We start from the raw sequence: 25,432 nt of genomic DNA on the forward strand, positions 1-25,432 counted from the left end.
GATTAAATATAGATGTTTACATTTCTTTTTATGGAAGTCGAATAGTCAGAAAAAGAATGATTACAGCGTTGCATCAAAATGAAAACAATCGTGTAAATTGTCAAAATATATATATCTTAGAAGAAGAGATGGAGAATGAAAAAGAAAGAGAGGGAGAGAAAGAGTGAGAGAGAGGGAGAGAATGATGCGCGCCGATCGCGATCCACGCTTGGGTTTTCCTTAAAGAAAGAAAAATAAGTGAGTGGGGGCGGAAGTAGTCGGTCGAGATATATACTACTATATTCTCTTATGCACTTTGATGTACTTCGTGACAGGACAGGTGAAAAAGCTGAAGGAAACTGTGTTATCGTATATTATCGACTCTTAAACAGTGCACAACATTCCATATAATTCGTGTTAACGAATATAACGGTGAAAGTTTGTTCGCTGTGGTTAGAAGATGTGCGGATGATGTTTTTTTTCCTATTTCATCTTCTCTTTTCTCTCTGTCTCTTTTATTTTTAAATGTCTATTAAAAAAATACGTCATCGAAGATATGTACCAGCTAGCAGCACGAGTGAGTGGAACGTGTTAAGTAAATCGGTTATTTGATTTACGTTTAAACATTGTTCTACACGATAAAAAAAAGAAAATACGACTTCTTTTTTCTTCTTTTGACGACGAAACGATAATGTACGAATTTTCTGGTTATTAATTCGTTAATGTAAGAGGACTCGACTAATATTTTTTTTATCATATATCTGTAATCGCAACGGAAAATTGCACAAAAATTCATCGTTTTCATCGAAATATTATGTTTACGCGAACATCGTATTTGCTAATGTGGCCTTTAACATCACATCTACATAACTAATGAAATATCAAAGGTATATATATATATATATATATATATATATGTTTTATCATTTCTTTTAGAATTCGATCATTTAGCCAATGTCGTTTGATGTTTACAACGCACGAAGAGAAGAGCTATGACAAATGTGAAGTTGTATCGAAATAATACAGCATTGTTTAAAAGTGATCATGGCAAGGAATCATCATTATTGTCATCATCGTTTAACTCGTCTCTGTCGAATTATTATTTGATCCAGCAACAACAACTGAAACAAAGTACATTGCATTTTTCAATGTTTTTATGTCGCAAACTGTCCTAAAAAAGCCAGTGCACAGCCCTTGTCTGTAAGTGGATGTGAAAATCGAGATTGTAAATCAGGGGATGCCTAGCCTACACTCGCTCGTCGTACGACGAGCCCCCTTAATGGATATGGGCACGACAACTAGTTCAGTAACTTCTGTTAATCCACCGCCCAAACCTAACAACAATCAAAAGAAAATAGACAAGACTAATAAACTTACTGGTATAAGATTACCATTGTTACGTAAAGAATCAAGTGTAGTCAATCTTTCTTTGACTGAAAGAACATTACCAGGCAAAGGCATAGACTCTCCGCTTTTGAGACCGGAAAGCAGTGCCAGTTTGGAAGCTCGAGGTGGAAGTTGGATTAATTTAGCTCCTGGTGCACTTAGAAAATGTGAAACTGCTGTCGGATTGAGTACATCTGCTTTAGAAGGTAGAGCCATCAATCGCAGTAGAGTTTGCTCTCGCTGTTCTAGTTTATTGTCATTAGCATCTAGCTCGAGATACAGTTTAGCTGCTGGCAATTTTGTACCGACCAGTTCACAACAGACCGTTGGGAGAATATTTTGTAAGCTTTGTCTTACCGACACATCCTTTTCCAAAACGTTTAAAATCGAAGGCTGTGGTTGTTTTTACTGTAAAGATGTAAGTATAAACTATATGTATTCATTATAAGAAAGATACAATGTTCATTAATATAAATAATGTCTTTTAGTGTATGAAAGCATATGTCGAGTTTGAAATCGAAGAAGGTGCGTATGAAATTAGTTGCCCGGATGCACAATGTGAACAAGGTGCTATCCTGTCGCTAAAAGAAATTAGAAGTCTTGTTACTCCTGAGTTATTGGATAAACATAGCAAGTTTCGTTTGAATAGAGGTAAATAAAAGATATGATTCCTAATTCGTGTTAAATGAATGACGAAATATTGTGTTGCTATTAAGTCTTTATTTTATACAGATGTTTCGATGGATACAAAACGGGCCTGGTGTCCACGTGCAGGATGCGAAACAATATGTTCAATCAATTCCAATGGAAGTAGTGGTACGCCTCCTGGACCTATCCACTGTCCTAATTGTTCTACAGATTTCTGCTCCATGTGTAGAGAAGCATGGCACAGTGGACCATGTTCCGATCTTCCATTAGGTATACCATTTGACAATGATCATATTAAATGCTGTCCTATGTGTTCTGTACCTATTGAAAAGGACGAAGGATGTGCTCAAATGATGTGCAAAAGATGCAAGCACGTTTTTTGCTGGTACTGTTTAGCTTCCTTGGATGTAAGCATTTTAGTACTTTATCATTTTAGCGACAAATATATTTTTCACTATTTTTTAGTATATAATATATAGATTATAATTTTATATTTAATAATATCTGTGATATAATTATTATTAATATTTTAGGATGACTTTTTATTGAGGCACTACGACAAAGGCCCATGTAAAAATAAATTAGGTCACTCACGAGCGTCTGTAATATGGCATAGAACACAAGTAATTGGTATATTTGCCGGTTTTGGTTTGCTCCTACTTGTCGCCTCTCCTTTGCTACTTTTGGCTGCTCCATGCATAGTATGCTGTAAATGTCGTGTCTGTGGTTCCTCAAGGCTCGAACAGGAAGACGGTGATACAGCAACATAGAAACTGTAAAATATTTTCAAGCTCTTTCTTAATCTTACATATTAATAATCTTTCTCTTATCAAAATGGAACGAATAAACTAGCTTCTTTCATAAATGAGCAAATATAATCGGCATTTTATATAGATATACATTGGTTTTTAATGATGTTTTATTTGTTTTTCTTTTTTAAAAAAGAAGAAAAAATGAAAAAAGCAAATTATATATAAATTAGACGACTAGTAGCGTATATTTCTTTTTTATTTTCTCTTTTTTACGCAAAGCGAATTATATTATAATTTTTGCAACTAATTTCGATTTTTTCAAATATTCATATAGCTATTTATTATTGAAAAAACATTCCAGAGAGAAACACTGTGTTTGTAGCATACTAATTTTATACTGCCACATAGATTATGCATTTTACTCTTCTTTTATAAATGTAATGCGAATCTACTATTTTATGGTGTATTTTTCGTTTTTTTTAAATTTTATTTTTATTTTATTCGTGATTTTATGTGATAAGAACGTATTGTAACATGCAATTGGTTAACAGTGTATATCTATATGTGTGCCTAAGTTAGAACTCAGCGAGGCTCAGATTTAAGCTTCGTCTTATACTTTTAATTGTGGACTACATTATACAATATTTCACTTGTTGATATATTATTTATGGGTACTTTCATATATATATTTACTTTTCGTGAATTAACAACAGTGTGTACATTGCATGTACATTATTATAGAAGATACACATATAAAATATATATATATATATACTTATGAAACAGATAATTTAGTGGGGTAAATAGAGTTCATATAAATTGTAAAAAATATATCGAGTCCATAGTGTTGGTGTATTGTAATAATAATTTGAACTCTTTAAATGAGTTCAGAACAAATACATTTGTGAGTATGTCTAAAATTACAGTGTTATAGATATATATTTAATATCGAAAGGCAGAATGCAAACGTTGCCATTAATTTAAGAAGCAGTTGGATTTATTTTTTGGACAGTCAATGTTTTATCTAGTAGTATAATTTTTTTCACTCCTTCAAAAGAGTGGAAGCAACTATAGTTTCCAACAATACACACACAAAGAAAGATATGACACTGTAATAAAAATAATCATTCTGAATAAATTGATAAAAATAATTCATCTGAATAAAAATGATAAAAAATTATTTTCTTTTTATATATATATATATATATGCGAGTATACTCTTTCTATGAAACAAAAATCTTTAAATGATCTTATATATTGTGCAGTATAACTTTTTGCTTCTCATTTACTTATCATAATACAGATTTATTCTTTGTAAATAAAGAGCACAAACAACTATGTAATCCAAACTATGCGCCTTCGCATATAGCTTGCAAAGCTAGAGCTATAATAAGTTATATTTTTAAGCTTGGTATATAGTAATTATGTATATATATTCCGTGATTTTATATCATAGAAAGAAATAGAGAACAAGAGCGATCATGGCTGCCAAATTTGCACGTCAAATTTATATTATTAAATATTTTTTAATTAATTGCAAGCAAAAAAGAAGTATTAATGAATATCAAAGAAGTTATAATTTGATTTTTTATTTGTTTTATATATTCGGAGAAGGAAAAATATGTATAATTTTATTTAATTTTTAATATTTTTATTTTCTTTTATATTTTATCAGAATTAATATATTAAAATGCTTTTTGCATTATAACCGAATTGATTAGAATAATTGCCTAAATATTTTTTAACGTTTACGTTTAAGCAAGCATTAAGAAGCATTTTCAATGATATTTTATTTCAAGCAAATATAATTGTCGTAATGAATGATGAATGGACTTTTAAAATATTTTTATCTTGCAGTTTTTATTATATTTCACGAGGGTAAAAAGAATGCATTGATTGCAATTTATTATGCATATTTTTAAAAAAAATATTTGCAAAAAGTAATAAAAAAAAAGAGAGAGAGAAAGAGTTACTCGATAAATAAGACATATGTATCGGCGAGATAGACTTAATATAGATGTAAAGAAAAAAAAGCTTTTAACAAAAAAAAAAATCGAAGACAAAAAAATAGTTCAGTTTGTAAGTAAAAATTCAAATGTACTACGCTTAGTTTACGTTCTCATAGATGATGGCACAGAGTGCAATACAGATTATAATTGATCGATGGGTGTATAATGCATTTGATCGATTGCGTATGATTGCGCAACTATTTTAAGCTTTGTTTTTTTATATTTTTAAATATCTCCTTACATAACTAAACATTCATTTAAATTCTTTGGTTTTTTTCTTTCTTTTTAAATGCTTTTTGGTGAAGGATTGTCAGTGTAGTCACTTCGCGTATCCTTTTTATGCAGAAGGGTTTCACTAAAATTATGTTCGATTACTAGATTTGCATTTATGTTCTTGTATTTTACGTGTACGTTTAATTTAATCTTTTTCAGTAGCTTACTCGTTGATTTTTTAAAATTTATTTTTTATTGTGTTTTAATTAAAATACTATAAAGAACAATTTTAAGAAACGAATCGAAAATATATTATACCCGCGGCGTACCTGCGTTTACAGATATATATATATATATATATATATATATATATATATATATATATATACACACGTAAAATGTTTGTTGGTAATTATTTATACACCGAAAAAAAGAAATCTGTTTGCAATATCTTTTTTAGACTTGTAATATTTTCTTTATTTTTTGTTTGGTTTTCTTTTTTATGAGATGAAAAATATATTTATCATAATTCAAATTTTGTTAAATAAAATATAATTCTTCTTCTTTTCATTTTAATTGTGATACTGCTTTTGAATTTGGTGCTCATTTATTTGATTTTATCGTCTAAACGAAATATATTATTATTGTATGCAATGTTTATCTGTATCAATAACGAGATGATGATGATAACATAGAAGAGTAAGAGTAAGAGAGAGAAAGAGAAAAGGAATTAAAAAACACACAGTTGATAAATATTAATTAAAAACGTATTATCACTTGTACAATATAACCCATTTATTGTTTTTTTTTTCTAAAGCTAGTAATATGTTCTGTAAGAAAATACGATAAAATTGAATTGGGTTAAAATGTTATTCGGAATGAAAAGATTCGCAAATATTTATGAGACGACCCTTTTAAAAGAGCAAAACTTTCAGAATAATTCGACAACAGCAGATTTCCGCTCGTGAGAACTTCATAGGGCTGCTTATCGTAATAAATTCCTCATGTATTACCCTAAATAGTCATCGTATTTGCTAATCTTAATGGACCATAAAAGTATAAAATTAGGAGATGGTTATACATTCGATAAATTACAAGACGACAGAGTCCTGTAGTTCCACTAAAGCTGTGATAGATTCTATATTTTAAACATTTAAGAAATTAGAATGTTGTAGACGATCGAAAAAAAAAATTAAAAAATATGTATATATACATATATATAATATATATTATGCAACAATCGATGATATTAGCATAATGTTATCGTATTAGTTAGTATAATAACATTGTAAAGTGATGTGTCGAGAAATCTATAGTTAAAATAAATTCAATAAATGTGATTACCTAAACAAACGGATTATAAAAAAGATTGGCAAAGAGAAGGGTAGAGGAGGAGTTGAGATAAGGAAGGAGGGAGGAAAGAAAGAAAGAAGGAAGGAAATGAAAAAAAAATCTTCCTCAGTTGAAATCATTACTTGATGAGACCCTTCGCTTTAAACAAATCTCTCATCAATCCTTTTAAGTACCCAATTTCCCGCTGTAGATCCTTTACTTGGCCTTGCAACTTTTCATTGCACTCAGTAAGTTCATGTTCTTCGCCTAAAATATCTTTAATCTCTTGTTTCTTTTTTTGCCTGTAACGGGTAGCCGCATTTTTGTTTTGTTCTTTTTTCCGTACTTTTTTGTCCTCAACCGTTGGGTGGGAGTAGGGTTTGCATCGATTCTTTTTACCAATTGAAATAGATTGTTTCTTATTACAGGATGTATCAGCGATCCAGTCAGGATCGTCAGAAGTAGAATCTTCGGAAGAGATACAGCTACCACTTGGACTGGTACATGAACTGTATTCTGTTGGGATGTCCTCGGTGTGCGATCGCACGTATTCATCTACAACTGCTAGATCATTGGCAACGTTTTCTCCTCCTAGTGGATCCAATGATACACTTTCGGGATTCCATTGTTCTGGAACGCATACTTCATTCTGATAGACTGCAGGTTGTTGTTGTTGCTGTTTTTCTGGAGATACTATGATATTATATACAGGCAACTCTTGTTGTTGACTTGATATTACCGACTGGATCGTTTGCACCGGTTGCAAGGTAACAAGCAATTGACTGTCTACAGTTAATAATTTATTCGGTGGAGGTGATTGTGGCGGTGTCAAGGTTGAAACTGATGATGGAATTGTTTGATAGCAAGCCTCAACATCTTCTAAAACCGTTTCGAATTCTTCTAACAATGTTTTAGTGTTATATTGTTCTTGCTGATTTTTTATTACAGCCGGATATACTGATTTGTTTTGACCACATTCTGGAGTTTCTAATTCGTCGAATATCGGCAGATTAGTCCTCTCCTCCAACCAATATGAAAAAGGTTCTGTAAAAATGATCTATTTTAGAATTTGTATTATTCTTTACTATCTCTAAATAAGCAATACATCATACGCAGGATGAATTTCAAATTTCTAGCCTGGGAGTTTTATAATTTGAACGGGTAATTTAATATAACTTTACAAGCTAAACATTTTTCGAAATAAATAACTAATATTTAATTTCATCTAGAAATTTTAGGCTCACCCTGTATATATTAAATAGTTAATTTTTTTCTTTGAATATTTATAATAGAAAGTTTCGCTCTATTCTCTTTCAATGAAATAATATTATCTAATTTAGTTAATAATGCGAGAATATTGATCCTTAGAGAACAAATAACTATTCTTTTTTCTTTCTTTTTCTTTATTCTATGTATCTGTAACTTTACCTTTTACAAAACATAGAGAATTAATTAACAGTACATTTTACTGATTTTTTGCATGAGCAATAATGTAGGAGTGGCGCAGTGATGTATGTATAATTTCATGGACATTCTGGTTCAACTAGAATAACAAGTTACTCATTTGCAGTTCTCGAACTGTTACTATTGGAGTTTATAAAGGTAGAGCATATTTAATTTAAGATTAACGTAGCCCACAATCATTTATTGGATGAAAAGAAAAAACGTCTCGTATAAGCTCTTTCTTTCTCTCTATTTCTCTCTCAGGACAATTTAACGATTTGCTATTAAGGAGCTAAAAAAAATAAAATAAAAAAAGAATAAAATTATTTTACAAGTTTTATTTAAAATATTACTGTCTGACTCGCGAGTCGTAAGTTTTCGATTTTATTTTTTTTATCACAAAATAAGATACATATATTACTTCATTTTTTATGACAAAAAATGGATATACATATTTTACAAAAACAATAGTGGGCTTTTATAATATAAAATGCATATCTGTTAATGTTTTTATTCTTATTCCTAGATCAACGTGATTTCAACTATTACAAACTACGTGAGCCCTGACCCATTTTCTTATGAAACTTTGATCGAAGACAACTAGATACCGTTTAAAAGTTATCGTCATTTAAATACGGAGGCCAAAAGGTTAGATAAGAATATATATATATATATATATATTTTTTATTATTATAAAGAAACAGATATCTGACGGTAGCTTTTTGTTCTAATCATTATCGTAATCATTATCATGGTGCTTTTGGATCGTTTAGCAGAAATCAATTTTATTTATTTTATTCAATGGTACATTAAGCAAACCTTTCGTGAAAAGATTTGCGATAAATGCATTGAATTTTGAAACCAAAACGATTAATAGAAATGTACATATACATAAAAAAGTTGCCGAGGAATTTGGGTAAAGTTGCCAAACAAGTGTGAGCTGAGCGATAAAATATGATTAGCGTATTCCAAGAGAGAATCGCGTGATAAACAAATTTGGTGACCTTAATTAAAAGAGATGCCACTACCGTCGTCATCATCATCATCATCATCATCATCATCATCATCATCATCATTACCATCACCATCACAGAGTGTGATGTCTCTATCTCTTCCAAATTATTTGATCTCTAAGGATTTTCTCGTTTTTATAAAAAAGCAAAAAAAGAAAAGAAAAAACAAACAAACAAGAAAAAATTAAGTCAATCGCCTTTATCTGGAAAATACGTTTGACATGTGTTTGAAGAAGGATAGAAGGGTGGACATGTGACTTGAATTCGATTATAAAAGATTTTTCCTCGATCCCCCTACTTGTGCGTTTGATATAAGTTATTTCCAGTTTCCTCTCTAAACCCCTTATCCAGCTCCCATTTAAACTCCACATTAGCTTTGTCTATTTCTTAGAGTTCTTTAACGGGCTACTCTCGTTTCTTGGCATAACGCCTAACAACTTTCCGTTTCTTGGCATTGATTGCAATCTCTCTCTTTCTCTGTCTTTTTTAACAACTGTTCAATGGTCAGTAAACACGCTTACTCCCGTAGTGAATTTCAAACGATTTTATAATGTAGACGAGAAGTAGATCAATTGTATTCGTTGCTACGTAGAAACGTGTTGATCTCTTCTAACTTAATTCAACGAGGCATCAATCTTATCTGATTCTAATGGGAAGGAAAGAGGATGGAAAGAGGATGGAAAGAGGAAGGAAAGAGGAAGGAAAGAGGAAGGAAAGGGTGGGGGATCCAATGGACATAGATAAATGGTATATTAATCAATTTGATCTAAAAGTTAGAGTGTATATCGCGATAGGCGATAAGGGGATATTGTTAATTTTTAGATTAGAAATCAAATATCCTAAGGTTTTCTGCTTATTACAGAACAATAATGAACGATTATCAAGGAAACCTACCCGTGTAACATATAGCAGCCATTATTATGGGACACAGCAATTAAGTCTCCGAGCGAATTTCTTTTTTTGTTCAAGTTTGCAAACGAGACAAAATATATATATAAACATATACATATATATATATATATATATATATATATATTTACATATATTTAAAAATATATATACATATATACACTTATATGTATGTATGTATGTATATATGATATGGTAAAAAATATGTTTAATAAAAAATATTAATGTTTATTATCGCACGACGACGTATTCTCGTCTTATAATGACGATGACGTATTTTAATACACGAGGGGGTTGATTGTGTTGTCGTCAGTGTTGGTGTTATTAGTCCAAATAGACGGATGCAATGTAAGACACTGTCAAATCGGTGATGGACCAATTTCAACGTCTTTTAACAAGTTTTTGAGAGTTGACAATGATCTCGCGGTTCCACGTGTAACGATATGCGAACTGCATGCTATTATATAACATTAGTACACTCCAACATCGAGTCGCCGGATCTTTCACTTGTATCACTTTTATAGATGCCAGTATTGTTGTTAAATTATTCTTTTTAGTTATCGTCGTAAGTATCTCGGTCTATTGTACTCTCAATTCCATTAAACGCTCTCTCGAAGTCGTATCTTGTTTCTAAGTTAAACCGCTGCTGTTGCAACTCCAACTCTAACTCCTCCTTCTCCTTTCTTAACCACTACCACCACCGCCACCTCCACCGTATGTAATTATCCCCCGTTTAGGTCGTTCCTTGTTTTTTTTTATTTTATCGCTTTTTCTTTTTTTTTATTTAATTCTCTCTCTTTTTCCCTTTCTATCTCAATTTGGTGATTATAGGGCAGCCAGCTGTCTACTTTCCAGACCGATTATTAAACATGCAAAAGAGAAATCTTATCAATTGACTCTACAAATATACAAGGACGTGTAATTCTGTAAATAAAAGAACAAGAGAATGAGAGAGAGCAAGATAGAGAATGAAATAGATTGATCTGAGAGTTTATCTTCTTCGTATTTTAAACAGAATTATTTCTCAATAATAGTAGAAACAGTAAGCGGTAGTTTCTTCTTGTTATTTTTTGTCGTTTTAAATTAGTTACGCATGTGCTGATGATGCACGAAGATTATCCTCTCCAATCGTAAACATACACGTAGTAATACAATCACACCACCCTAGTGCCAAAACAGTAGCGCATGCGTTAAGATATGGCGTTGTATTTGAATCTTCTTTTTCTAAACTTTTTTCTGTTTGTATATGTGTATACACCACGTTCAAATGTTCCGATAAGAGATCATATAAAAGATGAGAAGAAAATTTTCTCAACAGACAGTTAATATTTTATATCGAAAGATATCGCGCATGGTACTGCACATCGCTACTGAAAATCGTAGATCACGTACAAGTCTCACATAAGAGACTTGGCTGTATACTGAAGTTAAACCACTCCTTCTTATCTTTGGACTTTTCCCCCTCTGACGCCCCTTCTCCACCGTTTCAAATGCCTACGTCATCACCCTATCGGTTTCCAAGCAAAGCCATTTGCGTAGAGGTTAACCAGTTTGTCCCACTCTTTTTCAGAAAAGAAAAAGAAAAAAATTGAAATAACTGGAAGGAGAAAGAAAGACAGAAAGAAGAGAGAAAGAAAAAAAGAAAGAAAGAAAAAAAGAAAGAGAAAGAGTAAGACATAGAGAAATCGGGTGAATTCCTTGAGTAGAAAAAAGGCAAATAAAAAAAATATCTATACAGAATATGAGAAAGAGAGAGAAAGAAACAATTTATATGCTTTCGATACACCTATACCAGTTAACAAAATTATATATCAATAGGTTTGACATTAATATTTTTTATACAATCACTTTTCTTTCTCTTAAGTTCGCACACAATCTCTTTCATATACTATTATTTCTTTCGCTATATTTTAATACGATTTAGAAGTACATTGAATAACTATTTGTTAGGTTGATTAAATGGCTGCATATAAATTTATGAAGGAATAGATTTTTCTTTCTTCATTGTCAATGACGATTCGATAAAGACGATTTGTTATCATCAATAATCCAAAACACTGCAAGGTTATTTTATTGAGAGTAGAGCGAAGCAAAGATGTTTGTAATGTTGTTCGAACATCAATAACAGATTAGAGAACTTTCAATTGTTTTAAAGTACCTTGATAATTTTTTGTCGATTAAACATATCAATCTGACTAGTAAAATAAAAGCATAATATTTACATGTTTAATATATATTACCTTCTTTTATCCATTCGTTCAATTCATTTAAAATTTTTGTCACCCTATGTGCACGGTTTGTTGGTTGATCGTCATACATAACAGATTCATCAGCAGCATATGTAGTAGATTCTAAGGACTTATCGTTGTGCATAAACCAATCGTCTTCTACATTTTCTATATATGTCCCCTTAGGGGACTCTGGTTCCGTCTTCCATTTCCACATCTCCTGGTCTTGAAGTTCCATCATTGTTGATGCAAATCCAATCATGATACGTTATAAAATTATTAAAAGAAATTTGTGTCGTCTTTACGACGTAGCTCGTAGTGAGCGCCATAGTGGCTCTAAAATCATAATAATACAATAATTTAATTATTTGAAAATATACAAAATATATTAGATAATCATATATTAAATTGTTTTATTATATAATTGCACAGTAATTTGCAAAGTTAATTTTGCAATTGATTCTAAAAACAACGTAACTGCAATTTAATTTTATCTGAAAGTCTACAAAAAAAATATTTGATGCTGATAAATAAATTGTTTAATTGTTAACTATTTGAATTATATAATTAGTTATTTTCTGTATAACTTATAGAGATCAATCAGAAAACTTAATTTTGCAACATCAATCATTCGAAATAGATAAGAAACAAGATAAGATGTATGTGTAATAATACCTTAACAAAATAAAACCAAGATCAAATAAAATAACAAGATACTACGTTGACAAATACTCGATTTGTATTGCTTTGGAACACAATTGTGCTATTATTGATAGAAATATTCGTATTTTGTTGGAATAATTTAGTATAGATAGGGAATGAAAATGATCGATATCGTATTATGATGCAATCAAAATTTATTAGAATTGGATAAGCTAAGTGATAAAAATCGATTAATTTAATTTGAATAATATTAATAACTTAAAAATTTAATACGATCTAAGAGAGTTATAAGGAAATGCCGAGTTTCAAGGAAAATGGACGAAGTGAAAATCTTGAGGAAAGAAGTATGTATGTCGTGGCACGATGAATCACAAAATGGCAGCACATTCGTTGGCGTGGCTAAACTTTTCTCGAAATATTTGGAAAATCGTTTCTCAAAAGTTTTTAAATAAATTTTTCCAGTTAGTAAATTTAAGAGGATAATATTTACTTGATTTTATTTTATTTAATTTTTTAATTATTTATTAAATATGATGAAAGTCGATAGAACGTAATGGATGAATAAAATAAAATTAATTTCATAAAAGAAACTACGAGTAAAACAACAAATGTTACACACAGCACATGTTTAATTGTTGAAGAAAAAACGATAAATTTTTTTGCAACAATCGCATCAATCTTTTATCTAATTCCTTTATTTAAATTTTCTAATTAATTAATTATTAAAATGTACTCACTCCATTGTTAATTAGTTGTATAGGCACACTTGCGTGTGCAAGTTTGTTAACCACTTAGTAAATCATCTTCCTCGTATTATAGAACGGATTAAAATATCAAACGTCTTCCTTCTTCGATTCATGGATAACGAGTGAACGTCTCCCTTCGACGGAGTTCATTCCATAAGTTCACGTAACGTTGTCGATCCCTTCCATTTTCACCAGTCACCGAATAGCAGTAACGTACTAAGATTTCCTATTACCCTGCACTTTTTCATTGATTTCTTATATTTACTTATTTATTTTGTATTACTTTTCTACAAATGATTTTAATATACATAAATTAAATGAATTCTAACAATATTATACTGTATTTTAAAATATTAAATTATACATTTGAGAAATACTTATATATTTCGTAGATTAAATTTTTTTCAATTATAAAATAATAATTATTGTACATATAATTATTGAAGATAAATCTCGCAAATGCAATTATTTTCAAATCGAAGTCAGATTTGAACAAAAATACTTTTTTTTACAATTAAATTTTAAATAGATAATTAATATCTACAATTTTACATATACATAACATATGCAAAAGTGTTTTATTTCGGTCCTTTACGTCTAATATAAGATATCTATTTACTTTTACCAATAGTATTCTATTTGTCCTCAATATTCTGAGGCGTAGGAACTAGAATGCGTTAAATAACGTGGAGAATATATTTTTTGTTTCCATTTTCAAATATACAATGTCTTTCGCCTAAATTAATCACCTAAAATATCTCGTTTATTTCGTACGATAGAAAAAAATGTTACAGGAAAAAAATATTCTGCCTGAAGGCGCCAATATAGTGATGAGTCGAATTTATTTTTCAAGATTATTTTTTTTCGAGATATGTGTTTTTTGAGATATAATGTATGTTAGGAACATTAGTATGCGTTCGGAGGACGGTAATTTCACAATTTTCTCAATAAAAGTTGATAGGAGGTTAACATATTGTATTATACATCATTGGATTCGTTTCTTTATAAGTTATAAGAATATTCTAGTATAAATATGTAATTTCATTAAAAAAAAAAAACGATGACCTTGATATCTCGTTATTTATAATTTAGTTATAATCATAAGGATTAAAATTCGATTTTAATGAAACAACTAGTAGTAACTATTTTTTTACGTAATATATTATTACTTATTCATCTCGCATTATTTATCTTTGATGTATTTAAAATAATCTTGTCGATACTTGTTAATTAATAAGTAACCAATCTTAACCCTGAGCGACATGGGTGCGATTAGAATTATAAAAGTTTGAATTCCATGAGCCCAATATCCACTGCTCGTGTCCACCTTACCAAGCGTTGCTATTGCATTCTTAGCATAAGTCGTTGCATTAGGAACAAAAAGGCTGGATACCTGTTTTATATAATGCAAATTAAAGAGAAAAGTTTTGTTAATGAAATTAAAATCAGGAAGATAGGAGAATAATATTTTTGTACGATTTATGGAGAAAGTAATCCTTTTGTTTAAAATTTTGTAGTGCACAAAAGTGATCTTTAATTGTAGTTTTTGCATGATTGTTATGAACAAAATAAATTTGTTTAATATGCATATTCATATTTTATTTTTAGGGTGTTTATAATTTAGATCGTGCAAAAATTAATGTACGTATCTGAATCGGAAAATTTTATGTAATAATTGTTTTTTGAAACCTTTAAAACATTCACAAAAGCAAACTTTCTGGTCGAGATACACAAACAATTATAAAAATGACAGATAGAAGAATACCTGAAGAGAAGGGGAGAATGAATTCATTTTAGTATTAATAAAGAGTGGTACCAAGTGTTGAATCGTAATACCAAAGTGCGAATATTCCTTTCTAATAGCATCGGAAAAACTTTTTAAATAAGTTTTCGTAGCAGCATAAACAGTCATTAATGGAAGCGGTTGATGTTCCGATCCAGAAGATATATTTACTATAGCACCTTTTCCACGTTGTTTCATTTGTTCAATAATTAATCGTGTCATCATTGTGGCAGCTCCGACATTAATCATTATCAGTTCCCATAACTCATCTTCCGGAACTTCGTCAAGATACATGGGATACTTGTACATTTTGCCAACGTTGTTTACTAAATAAATATTAAATGAAAAGTAAAGGATTAATTATATAGATATAATTTTGATTTTCTTTATAAATTACAAAAAAATTAGAATTGTAATAATAAATAATAAATTAAGTGTAAAAGAAGAATAAATTTCATTAAATTCTTATCTATGTACAATTGGTATCTCGAATAAGCAAAAACTGTAATTGTATTCGTTAGTATTTATGGATTAAGATATCGTTATCGGTCAAGGGTTATTATTCTTTTTTATTTATTTTTAAATGAAATAATGAACATTGATTTTCCTTCGAATGATTTACAACATTAATAATGAAATTATTATACAGTGCAGACTTTCATTGATATCAACGTATAAATATTTTGTTGTTTTTACTTACCCAGTATTCCAATTGGTACGTTTAATTGAGCCCGGATTTTTTCAAAGATCGGTTTACCCTTGCTAAAGTCTGCCTCTATGATTTTTACTATAATGTTAGGGTTAATGTTTAACAGTTCACTCCTAGTTTTTTCTAATTTTACCAAACTTCTGCTTATTAAAATTAAATTAATGTGCCTCGTGGCTAATTCTTTAGCGTATGCTTTTCCAATGCCATCAGTTGAACCAGTTACCACTAGATAATTGTAATGAAAAAGAAATTTAATGAATATTTTCTTCAGATTGATTTTTATTTTCTTCAACTTACCGGCCCATTCGCCAAACTTCGTACGAAAATCGATTGGTGTGGAGTTGATCAAAGGAAATATCGTTTTCCATATAGTTGATAATAATCGACTTATCGGAATGGACAATATCCAAAATACAAGAAATGCGCTTAACCACAACAGTACTATTAACGTTAACATTATTTTCTTTCGTAGAGTTAGTAAAATGTCATCAATTACACTTGTATGCTGGAAGAACACAAATGTTGTTTAACGTTAATATAGATATTACAGAGAGAAGAATAATTAAATAAATATAATAAATATAAACAAAGAAGAAGTATTTTTTTTGGGTTATATTTTTTTTACTTGTATATTATTTTTCTTTTTCTCTCTCTCTCACACGAACAAATATAAACACGTATTCACTTAATCTAAGTGTACTTCTCTTCGGAGACAGCAACGATATCCCAAGCAAGACTAAAAGCGATCTGTTATAGCAAAGACTATATATAAAAAGCTAGTAATTTACTTTCTCTGAAAGACCTTGAAATTTTAAATACATTGTAGAAATAAAATTTGAAGAATTTCCATGTGAAATTTTAGAATTAATATTATATATAGTATAAAAATATAATGCAATAAAAATAATTTTATAACTTTTTTACCAATATGCAATTATTGTTCTTAGGATGAAAAATATGTTGCAAATGGAGAAACAAATATTTTTTACGATCTAACAGAGACTTTCTAAATAACAGACTAATAACAATAACAAAAGATGAAAATAATATTTATGGCAATGGAAAAATTTGACAAACTGACTTGACTTCCATATCTGATTGGAATATTGAACGTTTATAACTGGAGGACCGACGAAGGCTAAATAAAATATAATTTAAATGACAATTTTTAAATATATTACAAATCGGTTCAATAATTCTATAGAGCGATAAATCGAGGTTACTGGTGTAACGTTATTGTATAATCATTCTGTTATGGATGCCCCAAATATCGCCTTGTTGCAATGATGTTCGTCAGTTTCGATCATAAGCACTGTATGCTGATTTAACGATTATCCAAAACGGAAATGTGAAATCTACCTGTAAAAAATGAATTATACATGGCCATATATTTTCATGTTGGAAAATTGGCCTTGCATGAATAAGTATAGCTATATATAATTTTATATAGTAATAATAGCTATACAAGGTGTTTCATTTAAATCGGTGCACTTAAATATCTTCGAAACTGCTGATAGTAGAAAAAATGTGTTAGACAAAAGTTGAATGATTTAAACGGACATATTCTAATATGATCATGTTTGGCTATATATGGTCATTTTTCACGGATAATTTTTTAAATATTTAATTTTTCTTTTCATTTGATTAAACAAATTTGTAAGAAATAAGAAGAAAAAAGAAAATGATAAAGTATAATTTATCCTAATTGTTAGAACCTGTTACTCAATTTATACGATGTCCAATATATTTTGCAATACGACTTCATGCAGGAGAAACTTCTATGACATAATTGATAATAATCAGTTGAACAAAACTTGTATAAAGATGCACAAACAACACGGAACTTAATGACAACACATTTTTTCTATTTATAAAAATTAATGAATAATATAAAATAAATAAAAGTATATACATAAAATAAATAAAAGTATACATGGGTGATAATAATTTAAAGAATTTGAGAATAAGAGGTTGATAAGATAAAAATCATTTTTGACAAATATTTTTCAATCATTCAATTGGCTTATTATGATTGATTATCTATTCTTATAGGAATGTATACTGACGTAATAATGTTATTAACGTTAGTGTATGTGTTGTGAATTTAACTTGTACAATTGCAACCATAAATTGTGCCATATAACGATCGTTAAACGTGGTCGAGATAATTTTATATAGATCTTTTTTAAAAGATCAGGTTGTTATAAAATTGATGACAAATTACATCTAATTTTCGATAGAAAAATGTTTATCCATTATTCTTAGAACGAACATAAGTGTTCGCTATAATTGAAGTTAAATGTCGTAACAATACTTACCAATCGAAATGATTTTTCTTTATTAATTATAAACTGAACAGATTGTTTTTTTAACGTAATGATCAAAAAATTGGACAAATATTTCGAAATAAAAATAAGAGGCTTAAAGTTGTATAAACGCGTTGAAAAACGTAATAGATAAACAAATTGTGTCTTTGCTTACTTTCACTGTATGTATTTCAACTTCTTGAATTGTGGTTTATGTCACGTACTTTGCTTTATTATTTGGAAACTTATTTCGTAGTTGCATTTTGTGTTACCTGTGAGTTATGATAAATAAATGAAGTGTGTCGGTAAACATCTCGAATATATACACGTGTTTATGCTAGAATAATTTTTAACAATGCGATAAGTATAGAGAGGGATGATAATAGAAGGAATAATAGAAGGAGAGAGAGAGAGAGAGAGAGAGAGAGAGAAAGAAAGAGAGGGAAAGAGAGATAGAGAGAGAGAGAGAGAGAAAGAGAGAAAGAGAAAGGAAGACGTTTTACAAGAAAAGAGGCGCGCGCAACTTCTTTCACTCTGTTTAACACAATACACGCAATATAGTAAAGAGAAAGAGAAATAGACAGAAGTAAAGAGAAAGAGAGAGAGAGAGAGAGAGAGAGAGAGGGAAGGAGAAATATGCATGGGAGGAAGGTCCTTCAGTATCGTCTTTGTGAGCAGGTAGACACTCGACGCGTCTCGTGTTCTTCTATTTTCTCCATTTTTGAATAATCAAGATTCTTTAAGAAAAAAACCTATAAAAGTAATGATAATTTAATGAAAAGAAATCTGTGTGATAAAAAAATTAGTAATTGTTCAGAAATTTTCATTAAGTTCAGAGTTCAATGTCCGAAGAAGAAGAAAAAGAAGAAAAAGAAGAAGTGCTCAGTTACTTTGAACCTTGACCCTCTTTTTGATCTTTTTCTCGATTCGGCTAGTTAAAAAGTACGAACGTAAAATAGGAAAAATTGATGTTTGTTAGCAGTTGAAAGGATCGTCTGTTTGAATTTTTCCCGCTCTTGGTGGACGAGCGTGGCATCTTTTTCCTGACGGCAAATTGTTGACGAATGGGCTTACGTTTCGTAAGTACACCGCGGGATACGAACGTTGAACGTTTGAGATATTTCGGCGCTGTCAGTCGAGAGGGCGAAGTCGAGCCAAGTCGTTGCTTTCCAAGTCGTCAATGATAACTAAAAGATTCGTAGAAAAATAATATCAGTGGATAAATCATTACTTTTTATCGAGATAATTGTCTGAAACAAAAGAAGAAATTTATATCGTCTTTTTAAAAAAAGTCATCTTCGGTAAGTAAAAAAACGCAGTATTTGATCCTAAGTATTGATTTGTGTAGATTAGTAAATAATGTGGTTTTCAACTATGATAGTTAAAAGATTAGGAAAAAAGTAATATAAGTGATAATAGTTTTTTTTATCAAGATAATCATTTAAAAAAGAAAGAACTTATTATATCGTCATTTTAAAAATTATCTTTGATAAGTAGAGACATTATTACATCCTAGTTATAAGTATAGTTATTTATGGATAGTAAAGGTAAATTGGTAACGCGCACGTGTGAAGCATCTATGTTTAAGGGTTAACTTAAATGGAAGTTGTCAAGGAAGTGGTTTTGAAGTGTTCAATGGTTTTGCTTCATCTCTTTTTTTTATTTATGTTAAATAGAATCTATACATTTATATGTAAAATCTCGTTTATTTCATTTTTATTATTTGAATTAGAAATAAAAATTGTAACTTTTCGAACCACCTAATACAACATGGATGTTACATTTATATCGCAAGGGTTACAAATTCTTAAGCTTCAAGCTAGCCGCATTTAGCATGATCATTGATCGTGCGAGTCAAACTGCATGGTGTGGGTTTTAACCGGTTGATGAATCTAAAAAGGTGCAGGCCGATGATCGGCCGACGGATGCTTAACGACACGTGACCTCGATCACTTCTTTCACGTTTAAACAACTTTTTTTTTTCTTAATTGCATCAACTATATATACGCAACCTATTTTCTCGAATATCTTTTTCTTTTAACAGTCACGAACATGACGCAATCAGAGTGGTGGACCATGAAAAAGCAACGGTTCGTACGTTTCATTAGTTTTTTAAAAAGAAATATAAGAATCAAATCGTTGCTTCATATTTTTAATGCTGAACGACCAACCATGATATTATTTTTTCCTCGTCGAAAAATATTTTTATTTGACTTTTGAGACAGGGTTCGATGAATTTGATAACTTATCATGAACAATTTTTTGGATACTCGTAAAAATTGCTTTATGAATAGAGTACGAATGCGGATGCAATATTTTAATCATTTCACATTTAAATCGAATCTTTTTTTAAAAATCGGTCAAATCGTTTTGGAGTGATGGACAGGAGGCAAGGGATGGTCGTAATAAAAAAAACCCACCATATGTTGTTTGACCTTTCTTTCCAATTTTTTTTATCGCAATATGTATCAACATTCTCAATCGCAAATCTGTCGCATGTGACTTGCACGCTTTGGCGCGTAAACGAGATCGAGATTACGTTCTACTTCCATAAACTGGATTCCGTTAAGCCGATCCGTTGTTCAATCCGTTACTTTTGCATAAATGTTCAGACGATCATCTGGACGGTTCGAGGAAACATGTGCGAAGTAGTCGTGTGTGGATCATGTGTAACAAATAAAAAGTAAAAAGTAAAAATAAAAGTGAAAAATAAATGATAATTAAAAAAAATATAATAATTTATCGAAGGAAAATATGTTACAATTTAATGTTCCTCTAATGCCCGACAAATGATTTTACGCTGGATCGATGTCATGGACAAAGTTCAAGAACAGGTTTCGCATAGCGTGGTATTGAAACTGGTGTACCGAGATTGTAGATTATGTATATATACATATATATATCAGGTTAACGTAATCATCCAGTCACTAATGTAACTATTTTACACGCGTGCCTATATAATCTTTTGATATACTTTGTATATTTCGTTCGTGGTAGTCAGCAGGGGTTATAATTTTTTAATAGACCCGAGATACTAGACTGTTAAAGGAATTTAAATGTAAATGTCGTTTAATGTTATATACATTTATATATCATACCTGTAGATTGGTACGAGTTACATTCGATTGATCGGAATAAAAGACTTATCGTTTCGACCTCGTATGAAATATATTTAATTAAATTTATTCATTTAAATCAATGTTCGTTGCCTTTATAATGCAATCACGTTGTTCCAGTTATCAGAGTTGAAAATATTGTTGATATGCGGTTTTTGTTTTATTTTCTTAACATTTATCAACGCCAACGTGGATGGATGACTCGAATGGGTGAATAAATGTCTTTCGTGTTTGCAGAAAGAATTGCGCAAGCAAGACGACATCATTTCACAAGAAGATAATTCAATGTACCGTGTGGTCACTAAGGGACGATGACAGGATGTCGTGTCTTCAAAGAAATAATATTAAATCTCGTTATTTGGAATTCGATCCTAAGTGCAGAGAAAATCGACGAAGAAGTTTTATTAGAATATGGCAACCCGAAGTATCTTGAATCACAGAAATATATGTACTCTTGGACCGGACCTAATGCGCTTGCGAGATCAGCTTTGTTGGAACGTCAAGAAAGATTGCAATATAATTGCGAAGAGTTTCTTAGACGTAATAATGTTGAAAGTGGAACTTTGACTTCTGAATCCTTTCGAAACATTCTCGTCGACGAGCAACACGAGTTGCTTTATTGTTACGTACCAAAGGTATCGTTGATATTGATAATTCTGTAAAAGAATAAAAGATATTTTGATTAGAGTCTCTTATAAGATCTAATAATATTCGTATGTTTAATAATTGCTCAAAGTAGATGCGAATAATAATGATCGTTTTATGTAAATGCATTAAACTTTGAAAATCTTTATAGTATTATTAGTAAGATAATAATGTATTCATCTTTTTAATTTTACATTGACATTTATTTGTATTTCTCTAAATGGAATTATGAAGATTATATAATGATCTATAATAAAACCGGTATATAATGTGGTAAGATTTAGAAAGTAATAAGAAGAAGAAGAAGTAAAAAGATGAAAACGAATAATAAATGAATTAAGACAGCGTGTGGGAAGAAAACGTGAGGATATGTTTCAAGGACATATTCTATTAACTTTCGAACAAGTAACGTGTATACGTATGTTTGTATTTTCCTCTTAAAAAATGTAAAATGAGTTGCCTTTCTTACAGGTTGCCTGTACAAACTGGAAACGTGTTTTAATGGTTGCAACAGGAAAGTGGCCTGGAAACGATCCTTTAGAAATACCGGCTGACCAGGCTCACTCTCCGGGTGTATTTTTGAGGCTAAGTAATTACACGCTTTCAGAAATTGAACAAAAATTATTAGCGTATGATAAACTTATAGTCGTTAGACATCCGTTCGAAAGGTTGTTATCAGCATATAGGAATAAATTGGAAGCTAAGAATGAAAAGAGTTCGAGATACTTTCAAACGCGTTTTGGAAAGAAAATAATTAAGGTGAGATACTTCTGATGATTATTTTTTCGTTAAATTTATATAATATTTAATAAACAAAGATATTTTTTTCTTTTTTTCTTTTATAGAAGTATAGAGTCAATGCCACGCAAGAATCGTTAAAAAATGGCGACGACGTTACATTTCGCGAATTTGTCGAATTTATTATAAATGATTCGGAAAATGGTACGAAGAACGAACACTGGAGACCCATATATGAATTATGCCATCCGTGCATAGTTAATTATAATCTTGTAAGTAAGTATGAGACCTTGGTGGAAGACGCTACGGAAGTGTTGGAAAGGATGAACGTCGTCTCTGTTAAGTGAGTATTCTTAATTTGTGATTTAGATAAGCTATTAGCTAAGTATACTTACAGCCTTGAGATAACGCAGTCATAAATAACTGTGGTGATTGTTTTTATTGATTTATCTAGTTTCCCATCTAAGCCATCTAGCAGCGAGCCAACATCCAAGAAGTTGGATCGATATTATTCGACGTTAAGTTATAAACAATTAAGGAAATTGGAAGATTTGTACAAATTAGATTTGAAATTGTTCGATTATTCACTGGAGGATGTTCTAGGATTTTCATTAGCTTAAATTTCTAGTGAGAATTATGTAATAGTAGGTTGTATTAATACACAGAACTGAGGTAAGCCGAATTAAAAGATTCCAAGATATTTTCTAATTTATTTATATTAGAATGAATAATTATTGTAGTTAAATAATTTTATCTATTTAAGAATTCACTCGAGTCACTACGTTACAACAATTTTTATTTTAATGCTGATTTTTGTGCCAATAACGTTTAGATCTATGATTGTTATGTTTTATCTTGTATTTTTTTACGTTCTACGATAATGAGAATGCATTGTATGCCATTTGTATTAATCACTGTTTTTATATAACGAAATGTATACTTAATCACAATTACGATTGATTCTTGTATTTTTCTTCAAATTTTACGTTTTATTTTGATGTGATTTGCTTTATCATCTTTTATAATATTAAAATTGATTTTTGAAATTGATATTAATTTAGATTAGTTTATAAATATATTTTTATATATTTTTAGATAAATATATATAAATTTAGTAAATTTACAAATTATTATTCGGAATTGTAAAGAAGAAAATTGTTTTTCTATTATGCGAAAACAAATGCTTTGCGTAGTTTTTAGGAAAGAAAAAAATGTTAAAAGAAGAAAATTTACGTAATATTTTGTTAGAAGTTTAAACTCGTATCTGTCTAAAAGATTGTTGATAGGAATCGATGTTTGCTTAGTGAGCTAAATTTAGATTAGAATTTCGAGATGACGAATGAGACGGGGATTTAATACTGCGACTAATTTTGGCTAAAAGATTCGAATAACATTTCTATCTAATCATAAAGGAGAATCCTAGAATTACGCGTTAGCGTAAGCAAATAACAAACAATTTTAATTTATCGATTAAAATTGATTGATTTTATCAAGATTTCTGCAAAATTCTTGATTTTATCATAATTTTGATAAGAAGAAAAAGTAGAAGAAAAAGAAGAATCGATGCATAAAAATGTATTAGAAAAGAATTTATGAGCAATTTAAAATCCGCAAAGAGTAACTTTGAAAATACATACTTCAATTATTACTAACATACAAGTAGTGTATTAAAGGTGAGAAAAATTAATATTTGCTAGAAAAAATTCCTGCATTTGCATGATGCATTTATTAGCTCGCATATTATTTTATGAATAATTAGCAAAGATGGGCAAGCAAGCCTTCATCGCGATGAAGGATCGACCGATTGAAGCTCTTTCTTGATTAATTAGAAAAAAACAAAAAAATATAATTAAAAAAAATAAATGTCATCTATGAGAGTATATATTAATTTATTCTATTTTTGTAATAAGATCAGCAGAAATCGTTAAGACGTAGAACTGTTCTCTATGTGCCACACCTTCGCGATTATGCGAATTTCCTACTTGTAGTACATTATCATGCGTTATGAACAGCTTATGTTAGTTTAAAAAATAAAAAAAATTAGATAAAATAAAATAGCATATACCCTGTCACTTGAAAAAAGAAGAAAAACCTATAAACGTTAACTCTTTTCGAAAATCTTCGAATTAGAACAAACGTTTATTTCTTTTAAATTTATTTTTTTATGCAGCGTAAACGTATTATTGTTAAACATCTAGAATTATAAAAAAAAGAAATGAAATAAAAGAACAATATTAAACGATAAGTATGATACTGCACGCGTCATCATTCTTGTTCTTCTTCTTTCCCTTCTACTCTTTTTCCTCCTGCTCATTTTTTTCTTTTCACTTTTGTCATGTGTAAATTAAACCTGGTGCCACACGTGAGATAACTGTATCAACCCGAGTCTTATTGGTAAAAAAACGAAGAAATTCTTCTCATGTTATAAATTCGAATGCGTGGGTGTTTCATCCGGACTGGTAGGCATTTTGTTTAAAAATAAAAATCACTTAAAGCCATGGCGGATGCGAATTTTTGTCGACACCCGAGTCTTACGCATTAAAATTTGAAGCTTCGTTTTTTTTCGTGTTGTATAAGTTATAATTTAAATATATTACAGGATTACGAACCATTTGAACTTTGACTTGAACGTTAGAATCTTTTAAGTCTTTTCTGAATCTCATTAATTAAATAATAATTTTATCTTGGCTAGTTTCGCGGGTCAATTACCTTTTCTAAATTTAATACCATTAGATAATATCTTCATTTTGATCTTATATGTTTGCTTTTTCAATCATGCTGATTTCAATTTATTTCATTACGTTTAAAAAAAGA

The 25,432-nt window shown here is 30.0% G+C and overlaps 4 protein-coding genes across 14 annotated transcripts; 2 read left to right on the top strand and 2 right to left on the bottom strand.

The window, feature by feature from the left end:
- Nucleotides 1-9: 9 nt before the first annotated feature.
- LOC107069717 (putative E3 ubiquitin-protein ligase RNF144A) lies at nt 10-6,698 on the top strand. Of its 4 annotated transcripts, none has more exons than XM_089170388.1 (5): nt 10-866; nt 916-1,783; nt 1,854-2,016; nt 2,098-2,420; nt 2,547-6,698. In XM_089170388.1, exons 2-5 carry the CDS (start codon nt 1,217-1,219, stop codon nt 2,781-2,783), a joined length of 1,290 nt encoding a protein of 429 aa, XP_089026514.1. In that variant the 5' UTR covers nt 10-866; nt 916-1,216; the 3' UTR covers nt 2,784-6,698. The 4 variants fall into 4 exon arrangements, with proteins under 4 accessions (XP_089026514.1, XP_015182738.1, XP_015182748.1 ...); XM_015327252.2 differs by having other exon boundaries at nt 10-703; XM_015327262.2 differs by having other exon boundaries at nt 10-672.
- Nucleotides 5,758-13,472, bottom strand: crc (bZIP transcription factor crc). 2 transcript variants are annotated; one of them, XM_015327283.2, is made up of 3 exons: nt 13,313-13,472; nt 11,925-12,248; nt 5,758-7,363 (listed from the first exon to the last, which is right to left on the bottom strand). In XM_015327283.2, the coding sequence occupies exons 2-3, from the start codon at nt 12,172-12,174 to the stop codon at nt 6,459-6,461; spliced, it is 1,155 nt and encodes a 384-aa protein (XP_015182769.1). In that variant the 5' UTR covers nt 12,175-12,248; nt 13,313-13,472; the 3' UTR covers nt 5,758-6,458. The 2 variants fall into 2 exon arrangements, with proteins under 2 accessions (XP_015182769.1, XP_089026515.1); XM_089170389.1 differs by lacking the exons at nt 11,925-12,248; nt 13,313-13,472 and adding an exon at nt 9,670-9,812.
- A 676-nt stretch (nt 13,473-14,148) lies between these two features.
- On the bottom strand, nt 14,149-18,647 carry LOC107069777 (hydroxysteroid dehydrogenase-like protein 1). Of its 4 annotated transcripts, none has more exons than XM_089170396.1 (6): nt 18,295-18,647; nt 16,999-17,172; nt 16,111-16,318; nt 15,805-16,038; nt 15,087-15,430; nt 14,149-14,714 (listed from the first exon to the last, which is right to left on the bottom strand). In XM_089170396.1, the coding sequence occupies exons 3-6, from the start codon at nt 16,268-16,270 to the stop codon at nt 14,505-14,507; spliced, it is 948 nt and encodes a 315-aa protein (XP_089026522.1). In that variant the 5' UTR covers nt 16,271-16,318; nt 16,999-17,172; nt 18,295-18,647; the 3' UTR covers nt 14,149-14,504. The 4 variants fall into 4 exon arrangements, with proteins under 4 accessions (XP_089026522.1, XP_015182847.1, XP_015182857.1 ...); XM_015327361.2 differs by having other exon boundaries at nt 16,995-17,172; XM_015327371.2 differs by lacking the exon at nt 16,999-17,172.
- Nucleotides 18,648-19,240: 593 nt separating this feature from the next.
- LOC107069739 (carbohydrate sulfotransferase 11) lies at nt 19,241-24,863 on the top strand. 4 transcript variants are annotated; one of them, XM_015327311.2, is made up of 5 exons: nt 19,241-19,420; nt 21,477-21,870; nt 22,352-22,639; nt 22,726-22,961; nt 23,073-24,863. In XM_015327311.2, the coding sequence occupies exons 2-5, from the start codon at nt 21,547-21,549 to the stop codon at nt 23,236-23,238; spliced, it is 1,014 nt and encodes a 337-aa protein (XP_015182797.1). In that variant the 5' UTR covers nt 19,241-19,420; nt 21,477-21,546; the 3' UTR covers nt 23,239-24,863. The 4 variants fall into 4 exon arrangements, with proteins under 4 accessions (XP_015182797.1, XP_015182782.1, XP_089026520.1 ...); XM_015327296.2 differs by having other exon boundaries at nt 19,245-19,420; nt 21,473-21,870; XM_089170394.1 differs by lacking the exon at nt 19,241-19,420 and adding an exon at nt 19,708-20,209 and having other exon boundaries at nt 21,473-21,870.
- Nucleotides 24,864-25,432: the final 569 nt, after the last annotated feature.

This window comes from Polistes dominula, unplaced genomic scaffold, assembly GCF_049000335.1.
Source record: "Polistes dominula isolate Pdom_NZ unplaced genomic scaffold, Pdom_raw_medaka contig_15, whole genome shotgun sequence".
In the NCBI taxonomy this organism is placed as follows: domain Eukaryota; kingdom Metazoa; phylum Arthropoda; class Insecta; order Hymenoptera; family Vespidae; genus Polistes; species Polistes dominula.